The 26,344-nt window shown below is 36.4% G+C and overlaps 1 protein-coding gene across 1 annotated transcript in view; it reads right to left on the bottom strand.

Annotated features, from left to right (window-relative positions):
* ATR (ATR checkpoint kinase) overlaps positions 1-26,344 on the bottom strand; it is a 121,935-nt gene that overhangs the window by 75,936 nt on the left and 19,655 nt on the right. Inside the window, 15 exon segments of the mRNA XM_020970917.2 lie at positions 1,123-1,248; positions 7,413-7,506; positions 9,317-9,460; positions 9,648-9,778; positions 15,366-15,458; positions 17,061-17,246; positions 20,336-20,530; positions 22,147-22,317; positions 22,793-22,964; positions 23,731-23,831; positions 23,926-24,101; positions 24,104-24,115; positions 25,188-25,450; positions 25,680-25,878; positions 26,070-26,222. Coding sequence (XP_020826576.1) covers positions 1,123-1,248; positions 7,413-7,506; positions 9,317-9,460; positions 9,648-9,778; positions 15,366-15,458; positions 17,061-17,246; positions 20,336-20,530; positions 22,147-22,317; positions 22,793-22,964; positions 23,731-23,831; positions 23,926-24,101; positions 24,104-24,115; positions 25,188-25,450; positions 25,680-25,878; positions 26,070-26,222 — 2,216 coding nt within the window.

Raw genomic sequence — 26,344 nt, 5'->3', positions numbered from 1 at the left:
TCACCACCTCAAAAAGTACAGCGGGAACAACAGGAAGGGTTGTGCTGGCTTCTGGAAATCTTTAAATGAACTACTACGTCTTTCATACTATTTGAAAAGCTTGCCTCATAAAAACTTAACTTAAATTCAAGATGATTAAAGGATGAAGAGAAGAAAAAGATGCCTGAACTGGCAATAAGTAACACCTAACCTCTGTGTGTGTGCGCGCGTGAGCACTCACACGTGTACACATGTATGCATATGTGCTTTGGAGTATATGAGTATTCATGCTGACTTGCACAAGGTAGGAAAACATCCCACTGGAAATGTTCTATGAACAGTGAGATGCAAGAATGGACCAAGGAAGGAAGATTAAGTATATATCAAGAAGTGTATTTGAGAACCACCCATTTATAAATATTCCTTGGGGAAGTAGATGACATTCCGCCCAAGGAAAAGAATAGAAAGACAATGACAGATTATTTGAAGGCTATAAACAGGAACAGAGAGAAAAAAAGGGAAGGAAGCTAGGAAAAAAGCCATAACAGAGAAATTAGAAAGGTAGACTAGAGAATTCAGATGAAAAAAGCAAAGCCATTAAGCTGCCCAATCTCATAATGTAATATATGGTTTGTTTGCTTTATTGTTGAAACACAAATGACTGTACAGACTGCACTAAAATTTTTTTTGCATTACTGTTGATAATTAGTGATTACAAAAACACAATAATTTTGTATGACAGAATTTTGTTAAAGTAAAATTTTTTTTTAAAGAATAACACAAATCACCATATAAAATACACAGCTAAACTAAGCTACACTCAAGTAAGATGTGATAATTTCCAAAAAGTGCTCATCTAGCAAACCATTAAAAGCATTTTCAAAATGTAGTATTTAGCACAGAAGACAGTCTTTTGGATTTCCTGTTAATCAGAAATAGCAATGTGGGAAATGGAAGCAGACGAAAAACAGACGAAAAACAGACAGATTAATGGAAAGGATGGAAAAACAGAATGGAAAGGAAGATACTTTCACAACAAATTTCAAAATAATAATCAGTCATTAACAGCAATAAAAGCTGGTCTATTTGAAGGATGCAAATAAATCTTTCAATTTTTTTTTCAGATTTCATCAATTGTCATACTTGATTTTTATACAGAGTCTCCTTTAAGCTGGTAAGAGCATGGATACGGACATCTACATTCTCATGTTGAATTGCTTTCATGGACAGCTGTAGAGTTGTCTGTAGGTCAGTGCTCTCAGAGGTCTCCTAAACAAACAGTACAAATATGTGGTTTAAATACTATTTCAAGGACAATTTTTAGGGTCTTAATGCCTGAATTTGGAACTACAGCCCAAATAAGAGCATTCTTCAAAAAAAACAAAAGACCAAAAACCACAATGTTATAATCTAAAAAAGACTGACAGGCATTGTAGAGCTGGTGAAAAAATGTTTCTGAGAAAGAAATTTTATTATTTGAAATACCACCATTTTCACAGAGGACATTCAAGTTCTCCCTTAATCCAACTGCCCAGCTGCTGCAACATCATTAATTACAGTCCAGAGTGAGAGTTAAGTCAGTCAACAGAAATTCATTAAGTGCTTACTATGTGCCAGGAACTGGAGAGTAAAGGGACACCTCCCTGCAGGTCAGGAACTCTTCACCTTTGGTGTGGCAAGGAGGCCCTGGGCAGTCAGTCTGGTGAAATTTACAGGCTCTTTTTCTCAGGATGTTTTTAAATTTATGCAACAAAATACACAAGATGACAAAGGAAACCAATTACACTGAAGCATAGCTACCAAACTATGTTTAAAATAAGTTCACAGACTCTAGATTAAGAAGCACTGCTCCAGGTTTGTAGTTGTTCACCCTTCGTTTTCAAAGAAGACCAATGGCTGCACAGTGTGATGATGTCTTGATTCAAAATGCCTGAACTGGATTTAACTGAGGCAGAGTTGAACAAAGTCATCAGCCTCACTTTGTCTTCCTGAATTATCGAAGTCCAGTGGCAGGACAAAAGTCAGGATAAGTGGCAATGGCCCAGGATGTATAAGTGATCTTGGCATCTTTGAGGTCTAACCAAGTTCATGACCACTGGAACAAACTGTTCTCATCTGCCCTTTCTGCTGAAGAAATTCTTCACATGCTTGGGGTAGACATCCCACTACTTCACTGATGGTCTGAGGCTTATGGGTTACTTCAACCTAGTTTAGTGGTCTGCTGAGAGAATTTTACCAAGATGTGGCCGCTGTGCATGCTACAGCTTCTAGAAGCTACAGGTGAGAACTGGGTGACAAGTGTACACCAAAGGTGGATGAGCAGCCCTGAAAAGGGCTTGACAAGCTCTCACACCAGAGGGACTAGGTGTCCCTGAACACCCCATACACTCTGTTCTAGGAAATGACTAAGAGCATAATATTTTACTCATGGGACTTTACCACAGCCTTTTGAAAAACAATCAGTCTCATTAAGATAGGACAAATAAGGAAAAGATCAAAGTATTCTGATCTCCCAAAGCCCACAGCAAAGTTCTCAAATCATAAACAGAAGACAAACTAAACACAACACAGTATAGTAGAAAGAGCACTGGATTCAAGTCAAAAGAACCAGGTTTCGGCTCTTCCACTGATGACCTGGATGACCTTGGACAATTCATTCACATCCCAGGGCTTTAGTTCCCTTCTCAGTTAAATAAGAATAATACTTATTCTTGTCATTTTCTAGTTTTGTTAAGAAGAAATAGTAAAGCAGTGCAAAGAGGAAATGGTAAAGCACTATAGAAATCTGACCTACTATTATTATTATTATTACTAAATAGAAACTGAAATGAAATGAAAAGTTTGCACCTTCAGGAGTAAACTTCACTATCTTCTCTTGGGGAAGAAACATAAAATAAGATGGCTAAGATCCAAAGTAGGTCTATATGAATTCACTTACATATATTTTTAAATGTGTGGCTTTTCTGAATATGAATTCTGGATGTGAATAAAAAGCTTTCTAGCGATGGGAGCATACTGCAAACAAACTATATATAGAAGTGTTCCTGGCAGCAGCCTATAGATGGATGGTATTTATGGGGCACTGTTCCACCAAATCTTCTAAAACTGGGCAAAACTGACTACTTCCGTAACCCTGGAGTCTCCAAAGCTAAGTCACTTCACAAACATCAACACTTACTACTTGTGACAGGCCTCCTTCATATATTTATGGTTAAGAACTCAGTGTTCAAAAACCAAGTAAGGACATCACACCTGACCATAAACATAAAAACCAAGATAATTATAAAGTTAAAATCCAAGCTTTCTTTAAATTAAAAATTTTGATTATTGCCTTTTTCAAAAGTATAATTTCCAATACAACTTTAAAAAAAAGAAAGAAAAGGGAATACCTTGGCTTTGACATACAATTAGATTCGAAGAATCTGACCTTCACAACATAAAACATGAAGTAAATCACTAAACTTTCTCTTATGATCATCTATTTTTTTTCCAAAGGGAAGTACACTTCCAATGATGGCACAGGTCACTGATACAGGTGAGTGCTATCACAGGCACCCTTGAAGGTCTAAGAATGCTGTGATCACAGCAGCATATATCTTTTCTATTTCTTATATTGGTTTGTCTTAAATGGAGACTACCGTTCATACCACTATTCTTGGTGGTTCTGAACTACAGATTGATATGTTTCCTATTAGGAAGCTGGGTGGCACAGTGGATAGAGTATTGGCCCTGGAGTCAGAAGGTATGAGTTCGAATCTCAGACATCTTCAAACTATATAAACTTGGGCAAATCACCTAACTTGTTCTCTCACTTTCCTCAACTGTAAAAATGAGGATAATAATTATACCTACTTTCCTGGGTTGTTGTGAGAAGCAAATGAGATGATATTTGCATAGTGTCTGGAACACTGTAGGTGTTTAATTCTTATTCCCTTCTCTTCCCTTCCCTATAGCATTAGACCCAATCAACTGGATCAGGCACCTTCTGTTTGTCTAAAGTGTTTGTGACTGCATGAAGGTGATCAGGGTTATAGCTTATGGCCTCAGCAAAAATGGATGATTACATATAAAAATTAACAATATCAGTAAGAGTTTTCATGTCAGCATTTCCAGAAATGCAACATAGTTCAACCTCCTCCACTACCTTCTCTCTACATATTGAACTCTTTCCAACATAAGGTTACAGAATCTTTGGGTTGAAGGGTCATCTAGTCCAACTCCCACCTGAAGCATAATACAAATCTTTCACACCAACCTGACACAAGAGGTTTATGGCAAAAGTTCACTTTCAGTATTTTAGGTGCTCAATGAACCAATAGATTTTATCTGAGTGCCTGAGAATTGAGGGTCTTACAGACTCCAGACAAGGTAGATGGTAGATAAAGAAAATAAGCCTTCTGCCCACACCCCTTAATCCTCTACTGCTGATTCTGTTTTCAACTGCTGGGTCCTATAATGACAGTCATCTGGTTCTCACAGGTGGTTACCAATTTCTGTTTGATTTATAACCTATTAGATCCCATATTTCCAGAAGAAATTATTTAGTGTTATAAAATGCTACATCATAGCCTGATACAATCTTGTAGAGTGCTTGTCTCTACAATTCAGTCTTAGAGGAAAAGGCTTTCTATACATGTACTAAAGTATTAAAATATACTACTTCTGTCCACAAAGAGTTTATCACACCATAAGGGCTTAATAAATCTTTCTTGAGCAGAAGTGAAAATTGAATTCTTCTATAAATCAGTTTTTCCTAAATTTACAGTAGAATTTAATAACTTAATCTTTATTGGTGCAAATGTACTTTGTATCACCAGTCTATTAAGTTTTGTACTTTATTTCTTTACAGTGAGACTCATCTTCAATCAAGTTGCTTTTTACTCTCCAGATTTCACGTCTGACCTGTTCTCATTACTCTTCACCACACAGATGAACTAACCAAGAGTCTTTCTCATTCAACTGGGATATCTAGAAGTGAAAGCAAACATTTACTGCCACCTGCGCCTTGTGGAATACTGATCTGATTTGCACCTTAGCCTTTGGTGATGCCTCAAGGTATTCACCTATTACTTGAACAAATCAAACTCAAGGATGTATTTGTTTCAGGCTCAGGAGAATAGCAACCATTATCACTAGTCTTTTTCTTCTTTTTATTTCCTGTATTCTGGATAAAATTTTTGTGAAAATCACACATAAACACATACATTAAGCTCTTATCAATGTCCAGCTTGCATTTTCTTTGAGATGCTCTTCTGGTTCCTCTTGCTGAAGAAATTATTTTCAGCAGGCCAGAGACTCCATCAGCACTGGCCACACAGTGCTAGTGATCAGGCATGGAAATCTGAGGGCTGTAGTCCTCCACTATGAAGTCATTCACAGCCTCAAGCCACAGCTTCCCCAAAAAGCTGGTCCCACAGACTGGCCTACCATTGCCCATGGCCTTGAACCCATGGAGAAAATTTGATTCATTCTCACTTAAAATTCTATTACTCAAACTATGGCTTAAGAATAAGTCCAAATTTTCTTTAATACCATGCCTCAACTTCCTAAATACCAACCCACTCATCATTCCCTTTGCAATCTAGTACACAGAAACCAAAAGTCATTAATAACTAATTTATGGTCCACTCCAATGGCCTTTTCTCACTTCTCATCCTCCTGGAGAATGTGATAATGTTGACAAGACTCCTTTTTAACATTGTCTTCCTCTCATCTTCTAGGAGAAAATGTTCCTATTTGTTCTTACCTCGGTGACTACTATTTTTCAATCCCCGCCCCTAGGAGGACACTCCCCAAGATTCTATTGGATTGGACTTTCCTTGGTAATTCTGCCCACTCCTAATCCCACAGTTTCAACTATCACCTTTGGGCAAGTGATCCCTATAACATCTCTAGCCCCAAACTTTCTTCTAAACTTTAGAGCTCCATCTCCACCTTGATATCACAGAAACTTAACCTCAAAGCTCAGATTATCCAAAAACGACTCATTCCTCCAAATCTTACTCATTCAGATTTACCTATTTTTAGTCAGTAGCACCAACATTCATTTAGTCAACTATCAACACAACCTGCTTCCTTTTCCACACTCCCCAAATCCAATTAGTTAGTAAGTCCTATCACATTACAGAAATCTCAGATCTAAAAGACATTTGTGCTTAGAAGCTATTTTCCATGAATTCACTATACCAAATACGCAACAAAAACTATATCAGGCAGTAGGATCTTTGTGATGACTCACAGAATCTCAGAACTGGAAGGGACCTTAGAGATCATTTAGTCCAACCCATACTTGAACAAGAACTCCTTCTACAACACATCATCATCCAGACTTTAATCATCCAGAGGAGGAGCTACTTCTTTAAGGCAGCCCATTTCATTTTTAAAGGTGTCTAATTGTCAGGCACAGCTAGGTGGCACAGTGGATAGAGCCCCAGCCTTGGAGTCAGGAGGACCTGAGCTCAAATCCAGCCTCAGACACTTGACACTTACTAGCTGTGTGACCCTGGGCAAGTCACTTAACCCCGATTGCCTCAATCCTCTCCCCCCCAAAAAAGTGTCTAATTGTTAAGGAATTTTTCCTTAAACCAAGCCTAAATATGCATCTTTGGAATTTTAGTTCTATACTGAGGCCAAACAAAGCAAATCCAATCACTCTTATGTATGTAACCTTTCAATATATGAATTCACCTACAATGTACCCCACACCCCAAAAAATTCTTCTCCAGGATAAATATCCCCTGTTCCTTTTACCTCTCTTCATATGAATCTGAAAATGAATCTGAAGTCACTGGCCATTTTGGCCATCCTCCTTTGGACATTCTCCAGCCTACAACTGTTTCTACTAAAATATGGTGCATAGACTTCCTCCCTAGAGAGCTTTCTCAATTGAAAGTAGACTCCCTAGCTGCCAAATACTTAATCCAACAAAACCCTGCGGTTCAAACCAGTCATTGTCGTTGTTCAGTTGTTTCAGTTTTGTCCGATTCTTTGTGACCCCCTTTGGGGGTATTCTTGGCAAAGATACTGGAGTGGTTTGCCATTTCCTTCTCCAGCTCATAACGGTCTGACTAATAATTTAAAAATTCAATAAAAAAACTAGAGATTGCATTAGATTTTGTGACTATCATACTATACTACTGACTCATATTGGAGAGTCCACTAAAACCCCTACATCTTTTTTTGAGAGAATTATTGTATAAAGGTATTTCAAATGGTACAACAGAAAGAACATTGGTTTTTAAGTTAGAAGACTTGGGTTCACCTCCTTTAAACCCAAATCTAACAATTTTCCCACATGTATAAAATATAACATATGAACATATAAAGAAAATATATGTAGTTATAAATTTGCTTCTAATAATATTCTAAAACTATCAACTAAAATTTTAAAATAGTTTTGTACTTTCCTAAGGGCAAAAATGGGAGACAAATACCTTCCTGTATTCCTGGAGGATTGTTTTTATCTTTTCCAGTGCTGGATGATCAGGTAGAAAATATATTTCATGTAGGAAGTCTTGTACAGCATCCCTAAAAGTTTATTAGAAGAAAATGAATGATCACAATTAAAACACTACACCTTGGGCTCTGATAAGTTGTGGATACTTCAGTACTTACTCAAATTTTAAAAATGATTTGTTTCACTAATTCAGATTGGCATTAGACTCGATAAGCTTAAACTAGTGAGGTTTTCTTATGCTTGGTTTTGGCCGAACATTTGTTAAAGTCATTCAAATGTGCTACTTTTTCCTTCCCATTTTGGCCACTTAGTTGAATATGCAATTTAAATTAAAAATAAATTATAATTGTATCTACTTAGAATTTTGGTTAAAAATTGTATTTTATAATTGAGCTAGAGGACAATAAGAAAACATTTTCTGGTGTGAATGAAAAGGTTTTTTTTTTTTTAAAAAAACATAGACCATATTCACTCTTACTCCTTACATTATCCTTACTCAGCTCTCCGCAAATCACTGAAAATCCAATGATACAAACACAATGCAAATTTTAATCAATTAATAAGTACTTTAAATGTCCCAATTTAATGCATAGATAGCAATAATTCATAATAAACATGACAAGGAATGAACCATCAAATGCTGGCCCTCTTATATTTCAATTATTCTCTTAGATACAAAAGAAAATAGACATAAAAGAAAATATCTATCTGATGTACTTATTCATTCATTAATTCAAATATTTAAAAGCCAATCTGTACAGCACATGGCCAGGCAATGTGCCTGACATCAAGCATTACAAGATAAGGTGGTCCTTGTCCATAAACCTAACAAGGAAAAAATGAACTGCATAAAATTTATATTCTAAGGCAATATCTGATAAGTGTCACAAGACACTTATGGCAGGACTGACTTGAAAGAAATTTTTTCCAACTAATATGATCAAACAAGGTTGCATAAAGAAGTTATGTCCAGGAGCTGCCACTTGAAGGACAGAAGACTAACAGGCAAAGATGGGTGGGTAGGGAGGAGTCATTCCAGGCAGAAGGACTGTCACAGACAAAGGGATAGAGGCAAGTTCAACACTGTCTTGAATGTGGAATAAGGGGGAAAAGGTAAACTGGCACCAGACTCTGGGAGATCATCAATCCCAGGCCAAAGCCTCTGAATTTTACGCGGTTACAATGGGGAGTAACTGAAGTAGAATTTTTTAATTTTAAATTTGATACTTCTTGTTTTTACATAACAAGCACTTCCAAAGAAACCTCCAGAAGAAGTACATTTCCCTAGAAGAGTAGTGTATCAACTATTAGCAGAAAGAAGGGACAATGGAAAGGGACAGGACAAACAGAGCTGGGTTTTAAGAAGATTAATCTAGTGGCTCTGTGCAGGATTGGAAGGTAGAGATGGCAGTTAAAAGGCTATTATAAATATCTACATGTTAGGGAGTGATGCTCAAAACAGAGTTGGTGTTCCTCTAAGTACGTAAATATATTCTCACACATCCAATCTTGTTTTTACTCCTTTTCAATAAGACTGACAAAAGTAAACCAGCTTATTTTGAGTTTTATTAGGAAAAAATGTTTTATTAGTAAAGCCCTAATGATGAAAATTTTGTTGCAAGTTTAAAAAATTGAATTCAGTACACTGAGAATTAAAATTAAAGCAGTATTTTTTTACTGGTAACAAGTCAACAAGTATTTATTAAGTGCTTACTATTTACTAGGCACTGGGATAAGGGCCAGGAATAAAACACAAGTTAACATAAGAATAAAGAACTTTTTAATATGGGTCCATATAACAATCTTCATTCTAAAACCTGAAGTTGCAAAATGAAAAATCTCCTAACCTCATAATCATTAATTCAGTTACAATGAAAGTACCTGTTATCAACTATGAGGAAGTGAAAGACAGCAGAAGTTTCCTTTGGCTGGATATGTATGAGGGGTAGCAAAGCTACTATCACATGACTGAGAAGGGAGCCTAAGTAAGCACTGTCCAAGCAACGAACAAAGCAGTCCCAAGCTCTGCATGAGAAAGAAACAAAAAGTTAGCTCTTTATTTTCCTCTTTGTGATAAAACTTGAGCTTTTAAAATTCCACACTTTGGGAATTTCAAATTTAGAGAGCTCTGTTCTTCAAAGGTACAAGCATCCATACTGGCACAGCTAGGAAATGCAACAAGAGCACAAATTCAGAAAACTTGTTCATTTACCTGCAGCACAGTTCTGGAAAATCATCCTTAAATCGCAGGCCAGTTCTCAACGTGGTCATCATCTTTACTCTCACAGAACTGATATGCTTGGGTCCCATCAGCTTCATTAATGACATCAAACTGTTCAAGGCCTGACAAGAAGCAAATATGTTCTTTTACATGAATATTAGAAACATATTGGCAGGAACAGATAAGTCCTCAGAATAAATACTCCTCATCCAAATTCCATGGTAGCATTCACTCTCAGATATCACTATCATAACAGATGAATAATCAATCAACAAATATTTATTAAGTACCTACTATGTGCTGGGCACCGTGCTCAGTGCTGGATAACCACTCATTTGGCCTATTCCAGCATTCCCATTTGCTGTATTTCAGACTATTAACCAGCCCCTTTAGCGTCCATGGCACTGCACTCTTTGGCACTTTCTATCCCCTGCTGACCATTATTTTTTCATCTTCTTCAGGACTCTTTTCTTCCTTATGGCCCTATTCCTGACCCTCTTTTTTTCTCTCTCAAGAAGTGGTCTCATTTGTTCCCCAGGGCTTCATTAATTATTTCTATATAGATAACCGTCAAATTGATAATGCTACCCTATCTCCCAAGGTCTAGACCAGCATTTCTTTTAGGTAACCTTATTTTGAAATAAGGAACTTCAAAACCAACATGCCCAAAACAAAATTCACTATTTTGTACCTAAAACCTATTCTCTTTCTTATCTCCCCAGTTCTATTCAAAAAATCATCTGAACAAGCTCAAAGTGCTCCACAGTGCCTGCTTCAGCCACCTTTATGGCCACTGGAACTAACTATTCTCATCTGCCCATTCCACTGGGGAAAGTCTTCATATCTTTGGGGTAGACACCCCCCAAATGATGGTTACCCTCAACCTGGTTTAGCCTGTCTGCCAAGAGGGTTTTACCAGGGGGCGGCTCCTGTGCATGCTAAGCTTCTTGGAGCCACAAGGGAGAGTTGTGCAACACACAGACACCGAAGGTGGATGAGCAGCCCTCCCACCAGAGGTGCTAAACATCCTCAAACGCCCCGTATGTACAGGATGAGTAATGTATCTTTAAGGGACTGGTAGAGCCCTTTGGCTTACAGGTTTTTCTTCTAGCTCAATTTAGTTGTATTACCAAAAAACTGCACTATGTTGATTTTTTTATTTCCCACCTGTATTTTGATGATAGTCTTTTCTAAGTGTCACACACACACACACACACACACACACACGTATCCTAACTCTCATAAAGCAAAAAAGGTAATGATTTTTTCCATTGCTCTATTCCATTAACTGAGAATCAGTCCAATAGAGTGAAAATAACTCTACTAGGCTGATTTCCACTCTATTTGCTACTTGCTGTCTGTGTGACCTTGGACAGGTCACTTAATCTTTGTCCCAACACCTATCCAGCCTACACATTACTTACAAATCAATCTTCCTCAGTATGTTGAAGTGACTCCCCATTACCCACTGATTAAGTCCAAACTCCTTAGCTAGACACCCAAGACTCTCCATGATTTGGTTCCAAACTACCTTTTGAACCTCCTCTCCTATCACTCCTCCAATTCTGTCTAATTTCTTCTGATCCTTCAAGGTTCAGCTCATATGTCAGCTATACTGAAGCCTTCTCTGTATCCTTCTGGGAAGAAGTAACCTTTTCCTCAAAGTATTTTGTATCTCTTACTGAATTTCACACTATACTGAGTGCAGTATTTATTTACATATATGTCTTACTTCCCACAGTAAAATGAAAATACATGAGAACAGAGACCATGTCTTTATATCCCATGTTGCTAGAACTCAGTGGAGTGCCTGGTACATAGTACTCACTCAATAAATATTTGCTAAATGATTTACTTCATAAATTTTTTTATTTCTTAATCTAAGAGATAATTCATTGTTTTCATTCTGATCTCCCTAGATCAGTAATTTCCAGTTTTTCTGAAGCTACACCGACCTACTGTTTAACTTGCTGATATCCCTTAACTCTGATACAGAAAGTTTTACAAGATCTATATTTTTTTAAAAATTAAAGTTAGTTAAAATAAGCTTTAATTTGATGATTTTATGAGATATCTTAAAATAGAGAAATGCTGGGATATCACAAACCCAGAGCTAGTAATTAATGGTCTGAGGAGTCTTTGCCCTTTTAGATTTTTTTTATTTTTTGCCTTTTTTTTTTTAGTGAGGCAATTGGGGTTACATGACTAGCCTAGGGTCACACAGCTAGTAAGTGTCAAGTGTCTGAGGTTAGATTTGAACTCAGGTCCTCCTGACTCCAAGGCCAGAGCTCTATCCACTGCACCACCTCGCTGCCCCTATATCCTTTTAGGTTTATATCCAGGGGGCTCCTCTTTAGTATAACAAGCAAAGAGCTTCCTTCTGAAATAGACCAACAGAACACAAGAAACACAACCATTGCTACAGTGGGTTAGACTCGCAACTTATCTTGTCCTAAATGGTATGACGATAGTCCCCTGGGATTTAGATAAGGGTCACAGTTCTCTTCCCTGATATCAACTTCAAAAGGTTGTAACCTCAAAAGTAATCAGTTTTTCCTAGAAAAAGTAAAATGCCATAACAGTTTTGCTTGGAAGACTTCCAAATAGGACATTCTCACTTATTTCAAATGAAATATAAGACAGCAGTGATGCTGATGAAACAGAAGTTATTGTGAGCTTAAATTAAAAAAAACCAACACACAAAAAACCGCCCCCAAAATTAGCACAAAGCAGATAAGTTTTATAGTATTTAAATGTTAGAATATTTGTAGTCTTAAGAACTTAAGACTTTAAGAAATGTCTTCCTTGGCCCATTAAGATTACTAAGGAAATGGGAATAAGGGCTGAAACAATAGCCTCCATTCAAGAATTTCTACTATAATCTTACGGGAACTGATTGCAAGGAAGCAAGTAACACAAAAGGAAATTTTACCTCTATTTGAAATTCAACTCCAAAATAGATCATGTGGTAACCAATTATTATAGCAGGCATTCTGAAATTCCTTTGTGTTGAACACATTCAGTAACAAGCTTCCAAGATACTAAAGTTGTTTTCATTTACAATACTTAAAATATTTTATATATTATCAGAACAAAGTGAAAAATGTTCATAACCTCACTCCACCCCAATGAAATATTATCATTATTTTATAGGTAGAAAAATTCCAATAATTATTTATTTTATAAACCAATTATGATGAGGATAAGAATTATCAATTGTAGATGGCAAACATATCTTTAAAAATATATATACATAATAAAATTCCCAAAGGAAAGAAGCAGAACACTGACCAAATATTATTTTTCCTAAGAAGAGCCTAAGAAGGAACAGACAGTATAGAACCTGTCAACACTATGATGCAATTTATTTTTTGAATTTTTATCAGTTCAAAACAAAAACCATTCTATCCTATAGCTACTACTGAACTTTCTGCTTCCAGTCTCTCTCCAAGTCCCACTAGAAGAGTTATCAATATCACTTGCCACATATTTATCATTGGTAAACATCTTGTTCCTACGTAGAAAATGCAAGGTCAAATCTTTTCTCAGTACCTTGAACTTTCTGACTATCGATCACTATACAGGCTACACAAAGAATGTACTTTGAAATAACTCTGTGACTGTCTTGAATTCAAAACTATTCTCTTTTACATTAAGGAGCTACAAAGAAAAACATTTCAATAAAAAAAGGATGAAGATTGCAATATTTGAGCAAGAATACGATAGCATTCTGGTAGTCCCCTTTATTATTCCATTATCAGCTTTTATTAATAATTCCACAATACCATATAGGTTTAAGGCATTTCTATCTCATTTTGTGTATAAGAAAATTTGCGCAAGAAAAAACTTTAACTAGACATGCAGGGACAAAGGTAAAAATGGAATTCATTGTTTGGTTTAATTAACCATTTGCTATCTTTTCTGCAAAAATCTGAGTTGAAAAGAGTATTTTCCCTCCTAGGAAAACAGCTAATACTTCTTCTAAGATATCTCTCTAGCCAGCCTTTTATTTAACCTGGTCCTTAATATATTACAGCTGTATATTTCTCTCTATCTTACAGCTTCTTGTCAATCCAATCGGACCTTGCACTGCCATAGTATTTCTCCTCTATACGTTCAAGCATTTTTATAGGGCAATACCATCCTTCCAGACCCTCAGGTTCACAACCCGGGGGTCATCCTGGATTCTTCCGTTTACCCCCCATCTCCAAGCTGCTGCCAACACTTGCCAATTTCACCTTTTCAACATCTCTCAAACAACGAGATCTTCTCTCCACTGACACTGCCAACACTACTGTAGGCCGTTCTCACTTCACACCTGGACTATTGCTTGGTCTGTTGGTAGGCCAGCCTGCCCTGTCTCCCTGCTCCAATCCATCCTCCATTCAGCTCCCAAAGTGATTTCCCTAAACCATAGGTCTGTCCCTGCCAATCCTCTACTTCACAAACTCCAATGTCTCCCTGTAACCTCCAGGAGCAAATACAAAGTGCTCTGTTTGGCATTCAAAGCCCTTCATAACTTAACTCTCTCCTATCTTTCCAGTATTCTTACACTCGACTCCCCAGCATGTATTCTTCAATCCAGTGACACTGGCCTCCTGGCTGTCTCACTATTCAGCTCTAGGCATTTTCTCTGGCTGTCTCCCATGCCTGGAATGTTTTACTTCCTCCACTCCAACTACTGACCTCCCAGAATTCCTTCAAGTTCCAATCAAAATCCTACCTTATACAGAAAGCCTTCCTCAACCTCAATTAATTCCAGTGCCTTCCCTCTGTTAATTATCTTATATTTATATTTTACATTTATTCTGTATGTAGATTGCTTGACATATACTTGTTTTCATGTTGTCTTTTGTTCTACACAGGAACTTATTAAAGGCTTACTATGTACCAGGCACTGTACTAAGCACTGGGGACAGGCAAAAAACACTGACCCTGCCCTCAAGTCCTCACAACTTAATAGGGAAGACAAAATAAATATTAACAGATACATACAGGCTACCTACAATGTAGATGTAAGGTCTCCATTCTACATTATTCTCTAGTGAACTTCCATTTCAATCAAGGTAGACTCCTCAATGCTGCTTTCTTCCAAATCTGAACTGATTTTTCCCACAATACAACAATGACCACTAGCATTGACACAGTACTTTTGAGGTTTGCAAAGTGCTTTATACATGTTATCTCATTTGATTCTCACAACCCTGGGAGGTAGGTGCTACTGTTTTACAACTGAAGAAACTGAGGCAAATAGAGGTTAAAGTGACTTGCCTCTGGTCACCCAGCCTTTAAGTGTCTGATGCTAGAACTGAACTCAAGTCTTACTGACTCCAAGTCCAGGGCTTTATCTATTGTACCACCTCACTTGCCTATCACATACCCGGAAACAGACTCTTACTACTACTTCCACCTTACTAAGAATGAACATCCCAAATGAATGTTCTTGTTGATCGCTAAATGGAAATTATAGGCAGGAAGAGGCCATTTCATTCACTTAGCCTTGGGTTATTTAGTTGACAGTTTATCTCTACTGATATTGCATACAGAACTTCTTAAAAAAAAACCCCAACCCTATAAATACAGGTAATGGCATGTTTATAGCATTCTTTCCATTAAAAGTCCTAGAAACAAAAAGTGTGTCTTCTCTATATTACACATGAAACTCAGTATAATACCTCAGCAACTCAAACATTAAATGAGTACACCTACCATTTTCTTATCTTCGAGGCCAACACTGGAACTTAATAACTGCATGTTAAAAAAGGCCAATATGCCCAGGAGCTTAGGTTGTAGATAATCGGCCTAAGACCAAAATATAAAAAAGCTGACATTTAATCATCTACATATAGATTAAAAAGCATAAATCAACAATAACTCAATTAGTTCAATAAATTGGTTATTTGTACTTTGATTGAACTACATTGTTTCTTTTACCTATTTGGTCACCATTAATTTACTTCCCTCAATAATGGTTGTGAAATGAGTGCTTTGGGTGAAATTTTTAAGTGTTAATCCATACCCACAAAATTTCTCTCTAAATCACTCCATGAAGAGAAATTCTTCTTTTTCATTATTTTGATGAAACAGGGGACAAGGGAGGAAAAGTAGGAATGTGAAACATTGAGGGCTAGCTGTACAGGGAAATCATACTGCTGCTTGAATTGCAGTACCAATGAGCCTTCTCAAGATTAGAGATACTGTCAAGAATGACTGTCTCAAAACGAGGAAGAGATGAGCTCACTTTCCTATATCTATAACCCTCTTCAGAATGACACCATAATGGAAAGAAGGTATAGAAACTCTCCTGTCTCTCAAACACCAAAGGACATCTACTCAACAATATGTCACCAAAATTTGAAAGGATAATCAATTCAATGTAAAAAGCACAGTTATGAGTATGCCTGCTCATATTTGTGTCACAGAGACACTAACTTCAGAATCTACTTACTTTAAAAATGTTCATCACTATTTCAACTTTCCAATTCTAAAAATCTCCCCTTTACATTAAGCAGTAATTGTAATGAAAGGAAAAAATTAAGACGGTTTCTGTATTGTTTCAGATAAAGAAATATAGAACCAAAAAGATTACTCTATTCTACAGGTAGACAGACAAAAACTAAGGCAACAATCAAAAGTTATGGAATGATTTAGGGAACCCTTTAAAAAAATGAGTTGGCAAACCTAGCTAACCTAACTTCAAATATGGTATTTAAATATTTTTGGACTTCACTTTGGCTGTGTTGTGCTGGCCCACTAAATTAAGCTTACTAAAAAATAATAGCTGACATTTACATTTTACAGATTATGAAACTGAATCTCAAAGAGGTTGAATGACTTGTCTATAGTCACATAGTGCTAGCAGTAGAATTCAAACCTAGGACTTCCTAAGTCTGTGTACCATGCCAGAATGATTCTATTTAAATAAATAACATTCATAGCCACATTCAAATGATCAAGGGCTTAAAAACAGGAACTGTAACTTGGTAAGAATTTGAAAACAGTTTTCAAACCTGAAAAGGTTACTTTTAAAAAAAGATATAATTATAGGTATATTAAACAGAGCTATGGTTATCATGGCTTGTATTCCACTGGGAAAAGTATCAGGGAAGGACAGGGAGACAAGTAGAAACTTATTTTTAAAGATCACGCAACAAGTCTACTCCAATCTGAATAAGAGACCTAAATGAGGTTTAACATTTTTGCTTATTGTGAATTAAAAAAAAGGTTTTAAATGATTCAGGCCCATGAATTTTTCAGACAAGCTAGAATATACATAATACTTAATCATGACCACAAGTTAAATGAAGCTTTTTCTGGAAAAAGCCTATCTTGATATTTAAACAAATTCATACTGGATGTGAAGTATGATAAGTACAGAAACATGTGAAAACAAAATGTTCTTACCATTAGTTCTGGTGATGTAATATCTTTTGGGCCCTGATATGGATCCTCACTGGAAGCAAATGAAGCCAGTATTGACAGACCATTGAAAACCTGTTGATAGTGTTCCCCAATGCGTAATAGTAGCTCATTATGTAATCCTTGGAAATCCTGTCTCAGCAAGCTACCCAATTCAATCTCTGTTTCATTCTAAACACAGAAATAAATTCCTAAATTGTTACCTTCTTACAACCCAGGTTTGCTTTCATGTCAATGTTGGAAAGATTCATTTTTAGGAGGCTATTAATAATCAAAGATACAAAACCAGGTTACCAGAATTATTAATGATAAATTTTAAGCAAAAGATTTTTTGAATTAGGAAAGAATTTTAATGATTCTCTCATTTTCTTCCCTTTTCCAGCCTTCCTGTCTAGGGTGTAGACACTGAAGGAAAGGTGACCTTACATTTCACAGGCTTAACATGAGCTAGGTTTTAAACTTATCTCGTTTTCTGAAAAGCACTACAATATGACAATTCAACACTCAAAAGAACATACCTCATCATACTATGATTACAAGAACCCAGATCCTTACAGACTATTCTAGGTTACAAAAAAGCACTTCAATCAATATTCCTGGAGAAAAGACTGGCTGAAAGTAATTCAACAAAATTTAGCAGATGTTTATTAAGCACCTATTTTAGGCAAGGAACTGGGAATACAAAAACAAAAAACATCCCCGCCCAACAAAGCTTTCTGTCTATTCCACTAGCAGGTACAACATAGATGCATAACTTTAGTTCAGGGAAGGTTTTATAGAGCAAGTGAAACCTGAGCCAAGCAAGAGGAGGGTCCTGAAGAGAGAGAGATGTGCATTCCACCTATGGCTTATACAGATGCACAAAGCGAGGAGACTAAATGCCAAGTTCGAGGAAGTCCCAGGAGTCCCGTTTGGCAGGACGACACACAGAGTAAAGGGAATCATGTGAGATGAGGCTGAAAGGGTAGGTTAGAGTCAAAACACGGAGAGCCCTAAACATTGGGCTGAGCAGTCTGTGTTTTGTCTTGAAAGTTTCTGAGCAGGGAAGCGGCACATGAAGGAAACCTACACCTTGAGAAGAGTGCTCTAGCAGCTGACCAAAGAGGGAAGGGACTAAAGGCAGTGAGAACACTTAAGAGAGCAATCTAGAAGAAAAGCAGTAAGTGTTGGAAATAGGGGAAACAGAATGTGGGGATAGATGCTAAAAATTCTATGCAAATAAAATAGATAAAATTTGACAACTGTCTGAATATAGGTTAGAATCAGAAGTGATTGTGAAAATGGTTCCCCTTGAGAGAAACAGGAAGTTTTCCTCAAAGCAGAAGATAATTAGGGTGGGGAGGCAGAAAAGGGAGGAGAGAATTTAATTTTAAACTTAATGAGTCTGAAATATTGTTGGGACAGCCAGGAGGAGATGTCCAACAGGCAATGCAGGACTAGACTTCAGGACGTTATCAAATGTGGGCCCTCAATCATGAATGCCAATACTTTTATCTTCTCTGGTTGAGACTCTATCTCGCTTCTCACAGTAACTGCTCCAAATCTTCTCTTTTCTAAAGTCACCTACACACCTCTACCTTTCCATTCCCTTATAGCAGATAAACCTACCTCATACTTCAGTGAAAAAAGTAAAACCATCATCAAGAGCTCCCTAATTACACACTTCAAATCTGCACCATCCCGTATTCTCTTTTCTTTGCTCCAGTCTCAGAGGATGAGGTGACATTTTCCCTTGCTAAAACCAATCCCCCTACTTATACGTAAGCCCATCACCTCCTATTTCTTCTTGGACACATGTAACTTTTAAGCACCCATTCTCTCTCTACAATTTTCAACTTCTCCTTACTGTTGCTTTACAAACACGACTAAGTCTACTTCATTTGACCCCGCTATCTTCTCAAGCCACTGTACTCTAGCTCTCTTCCCTTTCACAGTCAATTCTTGGAAAAAGTGTCCTCTATGCTCAGTGGCTCCACGTTCTCATCTCCTACGCGCTTCTCAACACCTTGCAATCTTCCCTGTCAATCAACTGAAACTGCTCTCTCCAAGATCACCAAGATCTCTTTATTGCTAATCCAATGGCCTTTTCTCAGAGCTCATCCTTAGCCTTTCTGAAGTGTTTCAAAATGATGATCAAGACCTCACCTTGAATATTCTCTCTTAAAAGGGCAAAATACTATAAAGAGGACAAGAAGAATGAACGCTGAGAAAATGTCATTGGATTTAGCAATAAAGAAAACCTTGATGATCTCGAAGAGAGCAGTTTCAGTTGAGTGAGGGGTTGAGAAGATTGCAAGGGACTGATAAATGAAGAGGTACTTTCTCCTCTCTGGGTTATCATGATACTAATCTGTGAGACTGATCCTTCTCAGTCTCCTTTGCAGGATCTTCATCAATGTCCCACCCCACTATACCCCAAGACTGTTCTGGGTTCTCTTCCTTTATCTATATTTTTTCTCAATGATTTTATCAACCACCAAAGAATCAATTCTTATTTCTAAGAAGATCGATTTCCACAACTATATACCTAGCCCTTATTTCTCCCCGAGCTCTAGTCCCCATTTCTAATTGCCTGCTAGACATCTTCCATGGATGTTCCATAGACATCTTAAACTTAATATCTCAAAACAGGGCTCCTTACCTTTTCTCCTAAGCCTAACCTTCCTCCCAACTCCCTTACTTTTGTCAAGTAGACCACCATTTTTACAATCACCCAGGTTCACAAGACAGGCATTATTCCTGAATCTTCATTCTTACTCACCCTTCCTAGCCAAGCAGTTGCCAAGTCCTACTGATTTTCCTTCCAAAACACCTTCTTTCCATCTATACTACAAACACCCTAACTCAGGCTCCCATTCCCTTTCATTTGGTTTGTTCTAACTGCCTCTGAATTGGTTTCCTTATCTCAATCTCTCTTCTTTCTAATCCAACCTCCCCACAATTGGCAAACTGATGTTCCTAAAATGTAGATCTGACCATATTATTCTTCTACACAAGAAGTTACAGTGGCTCCCTGTTGTCTTCAGGATAAAATACAAACTCCTCTATTTAGCATTTAAAGCACTTCCAACTCTGGCTTCAGCCTACCTTTCCAGGCAAATTACACATTACAGACTGAGACAAAGACTTAAACAGTATATAATAGTTGGGGTCATTCTTCTAGTATCTACATTTTGTTTCTCTCTGTTTCCTTACCAAAAAGACCTTCTCTAATACTGTTTCAATGATAACAATAAAACATCTGACAAATATCACAATACCTGGAGGTAATGAAGTGCACGTTCCAGTTCATCTTTGGAGCAAGAACAGACCAAGTGGGAAAAGATGTATTTGAAGTTATTTATTAAAATCTCTCTACGGTTTACATTTAACTGTTTTCCTATTGTTCGAATAAGGGCAGAAGCTGCTGGACTTGCTTTGGCAGCAAGGTCAGGTAACAGAACTTGTAATGTCCTCTGAATAAAGAAATAAAAAAAAACCCATTTATTTACATGGTAGAATTTCTGGATATTATGTACACTAACGTATTTTTGTGCTGACCTAAGTTATTATGTTAAGTTCAAGTTAAGTTTGAGGTGTTGTTGAGATGCCATGGGGAAACGTCCAGGAGGAAATGCAAAACTAGAATTCATGATATTATCTAATCTGGGCCTTGACTGCTGCACACCAATCCTTTCATCTTTCTCTGACTCTATCTCACTCTTCATAGCAACTGTTCAAAGCCTTCTTTTCTCTCAAGTTACCTGTATGCTTTCAACTTATATCTGAAATGGAAAATGTTGAGATAACTAGCTAAAAAGATTTCACTTTTTTTAACCCAACTGTTTTAGACTGTGAAAAGCTAACTTACTAAACTATAATTAAGAACAATTGTTCTACAATTTCTAATGAAATTTCCAATTTTAGATTTCTCTGATATGTAGAGTCTAACTTAAGAACTTTTATACTGCTATCCCTCTTTAGAAGGATATAGAGTGAGGATAGTTTGGTTACAGTAGAAACTGTGGAAGCTTCCTAAGGATCCTCCTATTCTCTCTTTAGGCTACATATTACAAAATATATCACTTTTGCCTGAGGTCCTCAGGGGTCTAATCTGAATGAGAAACTGTACAGTCTTTAACTATCAATTCCAAAAAATGTCCTATGCTGGAGTTCCTGATTTCATTATCAGAACTCAAAATGGTTCTTATATTCAATCAGTCAGGAAGGGCACATCACTTAGCCTCTCTATTCTTCAGTTTCCCCATTTATAAAATGAAGGAGCTAGACATCTGTTTCTGTCTTATTGTGGAATAGTGCCTTTTGCTTGTGAATACTACAAAATTGTAATTAGAAGTGGCTTAGGTTTGAGTCACTTCAACTCTTAAACTATTACTTAATTTTTTGTCACCCTACATCAATGGCAAACTCCCTGAAGATAAGGACTGTATCTAATACTTCTTCGTATTGCTCACAGCACTAAGCATTCAATAAACATTTACTAGACAACAATAATAATAATAATAGTAATAATGCTGATGATGGCAATAATGGTTATAGCTAGCATTTATGCAGCACTTACAATATGTCAGGCACTGTGCTAGGCACTCTACAACTATCTCATTTTATCTTCCCAACAACCTTGAAAAGTAAGTGTTATTAGCTCCATTTTGCAGCTGAGAAAACTGAGGCAGAAGTTAAGTCACTTGCCCAAGATCACACAGCTAGTCAAGTGCCTGAAGCTGAATCTGAACTCAAGTATTCCTGATGCCAGGCCTTCCTGGAGGCCACTGAATCTCCTAAATGCCTAGCCTACTAAGTGGATGAATGTTGTAGTAGAAAGCCACAAGACAGTTTACCACTCAGCCTGTAATCCCAGAACAATATGAATTTAGGTTCCTTAGTGTACTTTACTTGCCCAAATCAAAGTTACAAGAAAATGCATGAAATTCAGAATTCAGAATAAGATTAAGTTTTTATGGATACATACATATGCCTAGTTTAAAAATAACAAAGGAAAATCAAAACAAAAAGAGAATGTATAATAGAACAAATACAGTCAATTAAAAATAAACGATATTTTGCGACTTACAGTAAGGAACAGATTACTATCAGTAAAATCAAAAACATTGGAAATTTCAGATAAGATACTTCGTGTCATTTCCTGCTGGCGAGTAACATCTTGCTGTCTCATCTCGGTATTCTGACATGGAGTGTTGGGGAGTGCTGTCTTCTGGCTGGAATGGAGGGATTCCACCAAAAACTAGAACATAAACAACTTAAATATCAGTTTCTATCACTAGAAGGAAAATTTCTATCACAGAAAAAAAAACCCCATGATGTTTAAAAGCTTGAATTCTTGGACATGAATTGATTCAGTAAGAAAAGCAAGCCATAATACCATGGGAAAAACTAATTTTTTCTCCTCTAAAAACCACCATAAAACAAAGGCATCACCTAAGAATAAAAAGCAAGGCTGCTCATATGGCATAAAAAGCAATGAAAGGGAAAATACATTAAATCATCATGAATTTGTACTTATGTACACTCTTGTATACGTAACTACGTTTCTGGGTATCTTTATAGCTATTGCAATATAAAGTGGCAGTATTTTAGCCCTAAATGGAATTCCACTTTTAAAGAAAACAAGTTAAACTTACACTGCAGGCAATATGCTTCTTGTAGATAACACACAGCAGGGTTGCTCCTCTATATTCAGCAAGGATACTGGCTCTTACCTGGCAGATAGGTTTCTTGTACTGGCTGAAAAAGGTTTGCAGTTTAACACATTTGGCTGCAGCTAGTGCTCTGATTTCTGTGTATGCTGCTCCAGAAATAGATGGCGATTTGGACAACAAACAATGCAACAGGTGCAAGAGTGCGAAAGGCACCAAATCCCCTTTTGCCGCCCTTAAAAGAGGAAAGATTTCATTAGTGTCTCAAGTTTTATAAATGTAGATTTCCCCCCAAATACACCCATCTTCCCATAAAGTTTTTTCTCAGAAGGGTTTTCACATATAATACAACTAGGAAAATTAGTGAAGTATAAATTTATCAAGTTATCCCTTCATATGTAATAGTGGACACATTTCCTCTTTTGGAACAAAGGCTTTTACTTATTAGATTATATTCTTCATGGATTACATTAACAGAATTTTGGTTTTAATACAATGAGAAGACATGTTTCAGTACATGTAAACCAATCATTCTTTAATTATTTTCCCCCATTAATTCAATGTTAAATATTAACCACATCTTGGTTAATAGAAAGTAATGCATATAGAAATCACATATTTTATAAAGGGTAACATAAAGATGCTTAAGGACTGAGATCAGGGAATAGGGGACAGGCAATGAATTATGTAATGGATGTGAATCCTAGCTTTGCCACTTACTAACTCTGTGACTCTGGGCAAGGCCTCAGTTTCCTATACTTTAAATGAAGTAGTTGCACTAGGTGACTTCTAAGGATCCTTCTAGCTTTAAATCTTTGATCTCACAAACCAGAAATACAATAGAGGAGAAAGAACATGGCCACCTGCAAAGTTTAGTCTATGACAAGCTTGTTACGTTGGCAAAACAGCATTTTGTTATGTGTGATACAGGGCAAAATATAGCAAAATATCATGAATTTAGAGGGAAATAAGTAATAATGCAAATATGTAGTCAAATATACCTTCCAATATCCCCTGTTGTAAGAATCAAGGTATCCTTCAACTCATTATTTCTTGATATTTGCGCATGTGTATATGCCTCTCTCATTCTCAAGACAAAAAGCTGTTAACAACAAAAATATGTTCAATAACTCATTAAAGGTGTTTTATAGAACAAGATTTTTAATAGTGACAATATTAAGAAATTAAAAGTCGACCTCCTTTATAAATCCATCTTCGGAGTCCAAGGATTCCAATAAATATCTGATGTTTCCACTAAAAGCCATTCTCACATCCTTGTCTGGGTCCTCCATTAAATTTAATAAACTGCCAAGGACTATTTTTACATCTGCTTCATCTTCCCGAAAATTGAGGTGCTTACAAAGATGAGGCGATTATCTATGAAGGCTAAAGGGTAAAACATATATAACATCTAATTAACACATTTAAAAATATATAAGGAATATTATGTCAATGTTTCAATGAACAAAATACAGTACAATACAAATTTTAAGTTTACGTTTAATTATAACAAGAAGGGATGAAAAAGCCTTTACAACATTCCACATTTATAACGGAATAAGAACCTCCCAATCATAAGTTCACCATATCAGCTATTTTTCATTTGATCAGTCCAGTGTTCAATGGCTCAGTCAAAAAATAAGTTACAATAAATAATGAACAAAGGTATGCAGCATTATCCAAAGAGCTTCGAAATCTCATATTTCAGTACATTGCAATAAGACAAAATTATTTCCAATTTCTCAGTTTCCAAAATTTATTCCTTTTGGTGTTGCAGGGGATAGGATGCTGTATTTGGGAGTCAGCAAGACCTGAGTTCAAATCCTGCCTCAAACAGGTCATAAACTTTTTCAGCTTCACTTTATTTGTAAAAAACAAAACAAAACAAAACAAACTAAACTTACTTCATGGGTCTGCTGTGAGGACCAAAGAAGATCATCAATGTAAAGGGCTCTGCAAACCTTAAAACTATTATATTGCTGTTGTAAGATTTAATTTAGCAAATCCTTTGTATATGGAAGCTAAAATTGAATGACTGATATAGTCACTGACAAACTGTGTGACTATGAGGTTTTCTTCAGTTTAATTCAAATGAATAACCTGTGAGCCCAATACTTTGGCCAAGTCTGACCTTCATTTTCCTCATTTATAAAATGGGGAACTTCACTACCTACCTTACTGGGTTACTGTGACAAATAAACTTTTATATTGTATGTTTTACAACATGAGGTTATTTTATTTTGAAGCAGTAGTAGTTGTACTAGCAATACTGGTAAAATAATGATGAATTTAATGGTAATAAGCATCATGACATGAAAAGCAGTTTTTTAGTTTTGTGAAACATACATTTAAAACCTTTGCTAAAATTCTTATTCATTTACTCTGGCACAATTTTTTTTTCAAGCCCCACAGGCCCAAGATGATTTCAAACCAGACAATAAAACAAATCAACACTTACCCAATTTTACTGGACTAGGAACTTTTTTTTTCAGCAAGAAAAGGACTGGCTTGCAGATAGAAGCTTTCAGTAGAAAAAATGACTGTTCACAATCAGAAGCAACTGTGAGGTTCTTACAGAAGATGCCAACATTTCCATCCTCAGAGAGAGGTTCTGTTAAAGGACTTTTCCACTCAAATGGGCCACAAAGAGTACAAATCAGCTGTCCAAGTATAGTGGCAAATGCTTTTTTGACAGCACCCAAATCATCTTTGACTTTATCTCTGTATTTAGGAAAAAAAGTTATCTTTCTGGATATTTACTTATGTGGCCTAGTCAGGAATATTAACATACTCATCTGCATCAAGACATCAATCAGGAACAGCTTGTTGTAAAAAAAAGCAGATTTTCAAATTAAAGTTGCTATCCCCTCTGCATTATCATCAACAAACATTTATCAAGTACCTTAAAAATGTTAAACTACAGAATCTACATGAATAAAATAATACATACATGAGAATCTTGGGAACTCTCTTGTACGAATTTTTACTCCGCTGATGCAACAAGATAGAGAATCCTCTAACACAACTAGCACGAATAATTTCATGGGAGCTTTGCAATGCCCAATAATACACCGCTGTTCTCCATTCAAGACAAATATTTCTCGGGAACAAAGTCAGAAGGTATATACACTGTGACTGTGCCTGGGGTGCTGAAAAGATGAAGTTTATTGAACAATGTTTCCTATATCAGTAATTCTAAATACTTGTTGCAACATTTGTTATAAGTTTATCTAATATAAGTAAGGGCAGTATCCTAAAATTAAAACACAGTATTATAAACTATAAGAAAGAACTGATATTAAGGACAGCGAAGGAGACACACTTTTATCTGTACACTTACAGAAACTATCTGAAATACTTTGGCTCAGGGCCAAAAGATCAGTGCCAAATGTGGTCAGTTTTAAAGAAGGGTCTTCAGAATGGGTATAAATCCATGGAAGTGATAACATTCCACACAAATCCTCCAGAATCTTATCTTCAAATGGAGTTTTTACTGAAAAAAAAAACATACAATAGGTAATTAATTGCATTTCAATCTTTACTATATCTCTGAAGTTTTTTTTAATAAAATCAACGTATGTATTGTATAACAACATAAAATGGATTTCTGTATAA

Source organism: Phascolarctos cinereus, unplaced genomic scaffold, assembly GCF_003287225.1.
Source record: "Phascolarctos cinereus isolate Bilbo 61053 unplaced genomic scaffold, phaCin_HiC Scaffold_7;HRSCAF=346, whole genome shotgun sequence".
Lineage (NCBI taxonomy): Eukaryota > Metazoa > Chordata > Mammalia > Diprotodontia > Phascolarctidae > Phascolarctos > Phascolarctos cinereus.
The sequence above is the reverse complement of the archived record's forward strand: the minus strand, read 5'-3'. Positions and strand labels throughout refer to the sequence as shown.